This window comes from Euwallacea similis, chromosome 21 (assembly GCF_039881205.1).
Source record: "Euwallacea similis isolate ESF13 chromosome 21, ESF131.1, whole genome shotgun sequence".
Taxonomy (NCBI): Eukaryota; Metazoa; Arthropoda; class Insecta; order Coleoptera; family Curculionidae; genus Euwallacea; species Euwallacea similis.
This window is the reverse complement of record NC_089629.1, coordinates 3,126,562-3,135,646: the sequence shown is the minus strand read 5'-3', so window position 1 is coordinate 3,135,646 and position 9,085 is coordinate 3,126,562. Positions and strand designations below refer to the sequence as shown.

Below are 9,085 nucleotides of genomic sequence, written 5' to 3'. Positions count from 1 at the left end.
GCTGTCATCAGTATCCAAGTTAAGTACTTAATTTTCAAATTGACACTCAGGGCTATGATATATTTGGAACAGTGTTTCGCTCACTTGTGAAACAAATTATGGGTACAAAAGAAAAAAAATAACCACCTATAAGGTGGTTATTTTTTTACGTGAGCAACACCTCATATGTATTGTGTGTTGTCTGACACGACATGGTACTATCTACACGTCAGTGCATCAAGTACCCCTCTGTAGTTTCCTGTGGGCTTATTTAGAAGTGAGTAACGAAACCAAGTATTATGCGATAGTAGGAATCTGTTCCTCTTTAGCAGTTTCTACTATGCGTGGTGTTTAGGCAGCGCTATCAGTTAGAACAAAACAAAATAACCTGACAGGCGATGGCATACAGATATACTTTTTTAGGAAATGGAATGCAGGATTGTGCGTATATTATTATACAACGTATACAATCAATTAAATCGTAAAATAACTATATCACAACATAACTAACACGTTTCCAAATCGCTAAGATTAAAATCAGATAAATCTTCAAACTCCTTGTCTATGACCTTAATTGCATCTTCAGCATCTTTGTCCCTTTTATCACCATCAAGTTTATCTTCTAAAATCGAACTTGCAATGCTCGTTGTGCTTCCTCCTGTCTTCAAAGCGACTGCTGTGTTCTTTTCAGGAGACTCGCTTTCTAGGTCAAAAAGCACTTTTTTCTTGGACAGGGAACCAAATGAGGGGTAACTTTTTAAAACCCCTTTTTGAGCCTCTTTATTGTTTAAGTCATCTGAAGAATCTGTCTGGGGTTTTGGTTTGGGAAGAGATTTAATTTCTTGGATGACTTGAGAGTAGCGCACCAGAGGGTTTGCCGTGTTCTTGAATGTTTTAGTTTGTTGAGGGAGATGTTCGTCAGTTTCACTGTCGGATTCGAAGAGTTCTCGATTTCTAATTTCTAAGTTTTGCCTTTTGGTTGGGCTAAAATTCCTAAATATACATATTTACTGTTGTGAGTTACAAAAAAAATATTTAGCTTTTTACCGTTTGTAAGACCGACTAGACTTAGGCCTATAAGACACTTTGGCAATGTTTTCCAATTTTTCCAACTTAGCAGGAGAATGTATTTTGGCTTCTAATTTCGATTTGCTTTTAGCATTTTTACATAAGTTTTCGATTTTCCCAATTAGTTTCTTTTTAATACTGCTTATATTTGGATGTGTCTAAAACAGAATCTTAAGTCCCAAAAACAAATAATAACATGCCGGAAATATACTTTATTGGCAAGAGTGGCTTGATGATTGATTATTTCTAAAGCTTTATCGAAAGACTTTTCTGGAAGACGGGTCCAATTTTCCGATATTCCAAGCTCCTGCAAGCGGCTAATGATAATTGCCTCAGCATTCACATCAATTGATGATTTTAGGGATTCTTTTTTCTGAATTCTATGATTTGAAGGCATATAATACATATTAAACAATCATAAAACCAATTTTACATGGAGTTGCTTTCAAGAGTTGCGATTTTTCTTTTTTGGGTGGTATTTTCCTTAGATTCAGAAGTCATCAGAACTGTATTATTTTGCCTACAAAATAAATCTTTTTGTATTTTACAGGCTACAAGGAAATATTATTAAAAATGCTAGAAAAAATCAATTAGCCAAATTATAGACACCTGCACCTTACCGATTATTAATTAATTTTCGGACTGGACTAGCCTCCGCTATTTCCTTATTCGAAACTTCAGACTCTGACAAAATTGACTCTAAATCACTGTCATCTTCGCTACTGCTTTTGCCTGTCTCAGTCTGCTCCACCAATTCTTCCTTAGCTGGAATTATTCCTTTAACAAATGCACTATTCCGCTCGACAGCTTCACTCTTCTCCTTCGTCTCTTCATTCTCAACTTCCTGCTTCTGCAACTGCTCAATAGCTACCTTCATCTTATCTATATTATTGTTTTCCTGTCCAATAATTCCAGTCGGCTGAGTAACTTTACTTCTAGGTTTCGCCTTAGGTCGTTCCTTTTTATCCCCAGTATCAACATCAATTAAAGAAGCAACTACGGCAGTTTTATTTTGTTCAAGATCATTCAGCTTAGTCCAAAAATTCTGCATTTGCATCTCAATTCCTGTCAATGTGGCTGAAATTCTTGTTTCTAGAGACTCTTTTGGCGTCAATGGTTTTGGGGTTTCTGTGGATCCAGTTTCTTGGATTTCAGTGGCATTTTTGTTGTGAACTGTGTCAATTTGCAAAATTTTGTCAGTTTGTGTTGTGATTTCAGCCTTTTCAGTATTAATTCTTGGGTCTATATTTTCCTTGATTTGCATTACTTTATCAAAAAGCTTACCATAATTCTCATCATAAAACGACTTTGAAATCCTTAATTCTTTAAGCTCAGAATTCACTTCATTCTTAAATGCCTCAAACTTCTCCACAACCTCAATCAACTTGGATTTATTATTATTATCCCCGTTAACCTCCCATTCATTCTTTTCCTCATTATTACTCTCATTCTTGTTCTGCAACAATCTTTCAGTATTATTCAGTCTTTCTTTCAATTCCTTAATTTCTGTATTCAATCTGTCAGTCTCAGAATAATTATTTGCTGCATCAGTATGTCTCCTTTTAACATGAGCATTTAAATACTCTTCAGAGGAAAAAGCTTTAAGGCAAGTGGGGCATTTGAAGGTTGTTAAGAATTGTTGCCTTGTTAAAGTTGCTATATGTGACTCTAAATCGCCAATTAGGCGTTTAAGTTCTTTGTTCTCCTAGAAATTTAATATTGCAGAAACTGTCACTCACATTATCATACATATTTACATCTTTATTTTTCGCCACTTCTTTCTTAAGCAAAACTACTGTGTTATCCAAATACTTTTTGCAAAATAGAAGGTATTCCACAGCCAGTTGGCTCATCCGAAATATTTTAACGAAATTATTATCTAATACTTGTGCTTGTTCTTCATCTAATATGTATTGGACTACTGTGGAGATAAATCGGTCTACTGATGCCACATCACGTTCTTTCACTATCTTTTCTACATCAACAACACCTAGAAGTTTGTAATAAAATAAAGATAAAATTGTTAGAGCTTCTATTTGCATTAATGCAGAAATTAGTTCATATTAGATGAAATTAATGAGGTTAAATGTGTTTGCCATAGAAACATCAGCAAAATTGTTAATAAAGAAATGAATCGGAGGAATAAACTGCTTTGAAGAAATTAAAATGTGAAAGAAGCAGGACAAATGTTTTGACAGTAAGGTTCTTGAGAGGGAAAGCTGCAAAGGTTCGGCACCAGTCATAAACTATAAAACTTACATATTTTATTTTTATCCAAATGTGGAGATTTGCATTTTTCAAAGGAAAACCCTGTGTCCCAAGCTAGTCGAACATAATCATAATGCCATTGATGATCTTCGTTCCACATTTTATCCGATTTTTGCCCTGGATGGAATAATTTTGTTACCTTTAATAACGTTTTTATTGATATTTTTCCCTTTTTTTGTTAAATTAAAGTTAGTTTGTTGTGGTTGTTTAATGTTATGATTGTTGACCACATTGTCAAGTGTCAGTTACCTGAAACAGTCCTAATTTTATTAGGAAATTAGTGCCTTTCTGTATATGCGTCTCTCTCTCTCTGTAACGTAGAGCTAAAGAGGAATCTCAATTGTTTGTGTTGAATTTTCAAACAGTTTCTCTCTCTTTTCCACGGACGAATCCGAATAATTCCGAATCAAAACGATTATAAACGATAATTTTGGCGCTCTATTTCAAAAATTTTAAATTCACAATTTCGTTTAAAACTCCTAGATCTTTCTCGGTTCATAATTATACTAATCTTTATTTTCTAAGAAACAGTCTATTGACTACTTGGTCTTTCTGCCTATGTTACAATATTAATAATGTATCTTACAACATTGTCCTTAAACTTCCACATCCAAAAAAAAAAAGATAAGTACATTTTCAATCTGAATAATACTCCAACAGGGTCCTCGGAGGAAAGAGGTATCGGGATTGTCTCATCTGTCTTATTAGGCAAAGGGACTGTAGTATAATCCAGTTCTGGTAGTTATTTTCTCGGTTTATTTCTTCAGGGAATCGAGAAATAGAATTTTATTATTCAAATAGAAATAGTAGCTCCATCATAAACTTATTTCTATGTACACTGCAAGCCAGTCCAAAAATCAGTGTACACAGGAAATAAGAATAAACCGAAAGACAATATAGGATGAAGTTAAAATGGCGACCAAGACGAAGACGTTCAGTATATTGTTGGGAATACTTCTGTGAGCTTAAAAGCTCAAAAATTATGTACGACTATTGTCAATCTGTAAGATTGTGACCAGTATTAACTGTAAATAAAACTTGATTTTTGTAATCAACCCTTCAGAGTAAACGGAACGAACACCAAGGCGCTCTTGCACCATGTTGCCCATTGACGAGTTACCAGAAATTAGAAAATGTCTGACGACAATATGATGTTACATTATGCATCTTCTCACACTAACTACCAAATTAATTAGCATATAAGAGTTATATCGTCGGCTAAGGCGTTATTCCTATATCCTGCAATTTACTTCATCATTTTATTATTTAATGAAGAATTTGCATATAATATTCCTTTTTTAGAGTGAAAGTAGCACAGATATAGTCAGTGGCAGATGTAATGCGATATCTTATAAACTGAAGGCCGGATTTATGAATTTGATGTTTACAGTGAGTTGAACTTCCTTTCCTTTTTCACATAAACAGAACAATTTTCCTAACCCAATCTGATGGACCCGAACGAACGGCACCAACTTATAATCATACGTTTTTGTTCATTTTAACGCCCGCTTTAGCGCATTTCAATAAATTAACTACTTCTTGCATAAATAAAGGTACCCTACTCTCATTTTTCCAACCAAGTATGATAAACAACTAACTGGGTACGGACATAAAATGTATTCGAGCCGGTTGTGGTTCTATAGAGTAGGCACCGCAGCTGGGGGGCATGCAGAAGAAGGAGTAGAATATATATTTCGCAAGAACTACTTTTTGTAATCGATCGTATAATTAACTCTATTGTCAGTTTGCTTCGGTACTCCAGTTGCTTCTGAGGGAACTGCAAGAGCGACACCAAGAAAAATTTAAGAAAAATGATTTGTGTAGGGAAAGTCGTTGCAGTTTTGGTTGTGATGATGGGTTTGGCAGCTTCAGCTCTTCAGGTGAGAATTCAGGATTGTCGGTTCATACGACATAATTTCAAATGAAGCATGTGGATTTTCAAAATGGCACTGGATGTACATTTCTGTCTAAGATTTTTCATCATAGAGCCACTTTATTGTTTAATTTTCATTTTGGTCCTCACGTTTTGATAATTATATATTAGGGCGGACACCTGTTAATTCGCCTTGGAAGATTTATCATAACTTTTTTGCATCTGATTCACATTTCTTTCTCGTTACAGAAGGTAAACAATAAATGCGAAATTCCTACAGCTGCACCAAAGAGGATTGAAGAAGTCATCAACACTTGCCAAGATGAAATAAAAATTGCAATTTTGTCAGGTCAGTTACATAATAATTGAATCTCTTTAATTAGACTGAGAGTTACGTAAAACTTGATCAGGAAGGCAGTGGTGTGATTAAGCACAAAACGGACAAAATTAAGGCAAAATGTATAATAAAATTTGTATTACAGAAGCACTTGAAGCGCTTAACGTAAACGAGCACAAAGTCAGCAGGAAAAGGAGGTCAACATTTAGCGAAGATGAAAAGAAGATTGCAGGAGTAAGTATCCACATTACATGCAGTAAATTTTGTTAGTATTGTATGCACATAGTCCTGCTTAACAAATTACTACAATGTAACCACGATGGTTCAGCATGACAAATTTTGCGTAAGCCACTAATTACTATTTCATAGGGAATTTAATGAAATTGTGATCGATGTCAAAATAGTCCTTTTTAGGTCTTTGACGAAATACCTTCTGAAGATAATTTATCATGTCTAGTCATAGTAAAGTGGTTTTAATTGTCTTTATAGGATGTCCATGAACTTTCCATTGCCCGCATTCGTGTGCGTTATCAATGCCTCATAGAAAGTATGCAATTTAGTAAATTGCAGTGACACTCGGTGTAATCTAAAATTACAGTTTGAAGATAACTTTGTAAATTGTTCTTAAAGACATTTATGTAAAATGGCTGATTCTAGTGCCCTTAAATATTCTTAATTAATTGGTCATTACCATGAAAAGGAAAGTGAGGCAAGTTTATTAAAATCAAAATTTTTCTGTACGTTATTAAAGTGAAATTAAATGAAACTAAAATTTTAATTTAATGCAACAAGTGTGTTACACGTTACACAGGCGACTAAGCAGGTTAGACTCTTCTTAATTGGTCTATAATAGGTAAGCTACTGGATTTGTTAAAGTGCATAAGACATACACCGTAAATGTCGATATTTACTTTACCTGACTAGTCAATACCAATAGTTCCGGATTTCTTACTTTTTACAATTTGAGATATTAAATCGGAGAAATTGACTGTAATAAATTTCATTTTCTGTTCTCTTAGTTTGCTCAATTTAAAAATTGAGAAAAAACGTTGGGATAAAAAACATATTATGGTTATGGAAATTAAGAAGGAATTTAATTGTAATAAAACTCAGTGTGTTGTGTAGAGATTTTTATATATTACCGAAATAAGAAACTAATGTTTTATTTCCTATTTTTAGTGCCTTCTTCAATGTGTTTACAGAAAGATGAAGGCTGTAAGTATAGTAAAATGTATACATATTTTATATAGATCCTACAAAAATATAAGAAAAAAAACTTAGAAATTTAAAAAATCTCAAACGTTTCTTTGTCACAATTTGCTGTCTGCTTTAAAACTTTTGATCCTTTAGGTGAATGAATATGGATTCCCCACGGTCGATGGTTTGGTCTCTCTTTACACTGAAGGAATCACCCAAAAGGAATATGTTTTGGCGACATTACAAGCGGTAACTACATGTTTGATGAAGGCTCAGAAAACTTATGCTGTGGCATCTCAGAACGTAACTGGTAAACAGAAGATTCAGAAAATTAAATTAAAATTAATAATTGATAAAACTTTTATTGTTCATAGCTTCTACATCCTGTGACGTTGCATACAATGTCTTTGATTGTGTCTCAGAAGAAGTGGCTAAATATTGTGGACAAACACCTTGAAGCTGAGGTTAAAAAAATGCTCAAATAAAAAAGTGACAAAATTTTTAGTTTTTAAATGAAATTTAAGGTCAAAAATATCCTTTCAAAACTGTAATTTATATGGCTTTATTAATTTTTGTGTATCAGAGTTTGAATATTGTAATATAGGGATTTTGGCATTGGTAAATATATGAAAGCAATGTTAGTTAGGTGGTAGGTATGTACAGAATTTAAAAGCTTTGAAATAGGTAGTAAAAGTATGTCACAATTATCTAGTCAAAAGTAAAAAAAATATCTTGATTAAATTAAGTATTTAAGTATGAATAATATATGTATAACCACTAAGCACTATATTAATAATAAAGATTTTTTATAATTTGTATTTCCTTGTTTTAGTTCTGTTTCTGATACCTATAATTGTCATAAAAACTATAAAATTGACTTGACACAATCTTGATAAGACACTTCTACCGTCAGTATTATTACTGCAATTATGTGTGGATTAACAATCATACGTTTTATTTAAAAGAGCACAAAAACTGCGATAGTCACTGAGCAACATAATTAAATACTACAAGAATTGAAGAAATCCGTTTTACTATAGCCTTGAAAATTGTGCAAAAGCACTCAGTTTCACCTATGGTTAATTAAGATAAATATATCACTATCTACTGTTGGTTAGTCTTCCATAATATTTTTGATCTTGAAATACTTACTATACAAGAAGCTGGCTGTTCCTCTCCTTATACCCTACTGATTAATGATTTTCAATCAATAAAACAATGAAGAATTTAAAATCCTAGGAAATCTGTAGTGTAAAATAAATGAATGAGAGTATTTTAAATAAAAACTCTTGTTACAAAATCGATTGCCAATAATTGCTCTTTAGCCTTCACATTCACTATAGCTTTCAGAACGTGCGATGGATAATCGTACTGTGACAAAAATAGCCTGATTAATTCTTTGCCTGATAGTCAGTAAAAAAACAATTTTGCAACTAGGTAAACGCAGTTTTAATGTCATAATCGAATTTAAGAGGCCTACCCAGCAAATTTATTGTCAAATATAAGTTTGTATCTCCTTCTGTTGGCAAAGGATACATGTAGACACTCGCAGGACTTTTCAAAAGTATAATTCTACATCCAAACATGGTAAAGCAAGTAATATGTAAATAAAATAATATAGATGAAATAGTATCTGAGTTTATAGAAAGTATCATCTCATAATAACTACTTGACCCTTCTCTCCATAAATGAATATCCTCGTGAGAAAATTTGAATTAAATATCTCAAAAATTGTCTGAGCTATAGGTAAAATTCGTAAAAATAAATAAAATTTTGACACTTTGTATATCGAAATCTTTCGTATAAGGCAAATTTAGCCATATAATAATATTTTTGCATAAAGATTATGTTGATAAACTTTGGTCTATTAAGAATACAAGTGCAAACTAATTAATATAATAATTTTCATTCACCATTAAATCAAGAAACTATATTACAATAATAATATTGCAGGTAAATTTATTGAGTTAGTTGAGGTCTTATGTCTTAACGAAACCGAATTACTTGAATCCCCAGAAATAAATGACGATGTAAGCCATGCTGTAAGCTTGGGATGTTTAAGTAACGATAAGTACATAAGCAAGGACTGATGAGTAATGACCCCTTGGCTGATAGCCACTCTTAAGCGTAGATCTCACGAAGAAAAATGAAGCCAAGAGCAGATTTCCAAAAAAAACAACAATTTTTCAAGATTTTCTTTGCCTTTTTCCGACATTTAACTCACTTCTCCTCCTCCCTATAATTCCGGTTATCAACACAACGGATGACGCCAATTTTCGCCACCATTTTACAACACATTCCAGGAGTTTGCGGTAAAGCACGCGGGTTCTAAGAACTCATAGATATCTTTCCTAAGCAACATA

At 33.0% G+C, this 9,085-nt stretch overlaps 2 protein-coding genes across 3 annotated transcripts; one reads left to right on the top strand and one right to left on the bottom strand.

The window, feature by feature from the left end:
- Positions 1-436: 436 nt before the first annotated feature.
- On the bottom strand, positions 437-3,497 carry DZIP1 (DAZ interacting zinc finger protein 1). Of its 2 annotated transcripts, none has more exons than XM_066400815.1 (7): positions 3,307-3,497; positions 2,805-3,037; positions 1,668-2,752; positions 1,481-1,567; positions 1,259-1,427; positions 1,027-1,205; positions 437-972 (listed from the first exon to the last, which is right to left on the bottom strand). In XM_066400815.1, the coding sequence occupies exons 1-7, from the start codon at positions 3,413-3,415 to the stop codon at positions 486-488; spliced, it is 2,349 nt and encodes a 782-aa protein (XP_066256912.1). In that variant the 5' UTR covers positions 3,416-3,497; the 3' UTR covers positions 437-485. The 2 variants fall into 2 exon arrangements, with proteins under 2 accessions (XP_066256912.1, XP_066256913.1); XM_066400816.1 differs by having other exon boundaries at positions 437-963; positions 3,307-3,496.
- A 1,450-nt stretch (positions 3,498-4,947) lies between these two features.
- Positions 4,948-7,540, top strand: Obp73a (Odorant-binding protein 73a). The gene is made up of 6 exons (XM_066400798.1): positions 4,948-5,195; positions 5,438-5,537; positions 5,671-5,759; positions 6,705-6,740; positions 6,876-7,032; positions 7,097-7,540. The coding sequence occupies exons 1-6, from the start codon at positions 5,127-5,129 to the stop codon at positions 7,177-7,179; spliced, it is 534 nt and encodes a 177-aa protein (XP_066256895.1). The 5' UTR covers positions 4,948-5,126; the 3' UTR covers positions 7,180-7,540.
- The last annotated feature ends 1,545 nt before the right edge of the window (positions 7,541-9,085 follow it).

Coding starts and splice junctions, on each gene's coding strand:
- DZIP1 (XM_066400815.1), bottom strand. CDS start 3,415: ATGTGGAACGAAGATCATCAATGGCATTATGATTATGTTCGACTAGCT. Junction 3,038..3,306: donor TTTGGATAAAAATAAAATAT/GTAAGTTTTATA, acceptor ACAAACTTCTAG/GTGTTGTTGATGTAGAAAAG. Junction 1,206..1,258: donor AAGCCACTCTTGCCAATAAA/GTATATTTCCGG, acceptor ATTCTGTTTTAG/ACACATCCAAATATAAGCAG.
- Obp73a (XM_066400798.1), top strand. CDS start 5,127: ATGATTTGTGTAGGGAAAGTCGTTGCAGTTTTGGTTGTGATGATGGGT. Junction 5,196..5,437: donor TGGCAGCTTCAGCTCTTCAG/GTGAGAATTCAG, acceptor TTCTCGTTACAG/AAGGTAAACAATAAATGCGA. Junction 5,538..5,670: donor AAAAATTGCAATTTTGTCAG/GTCAGTTACATA, acceptor TTTGTATTACAG/AAGCACTTGAAGCGCTTAAC.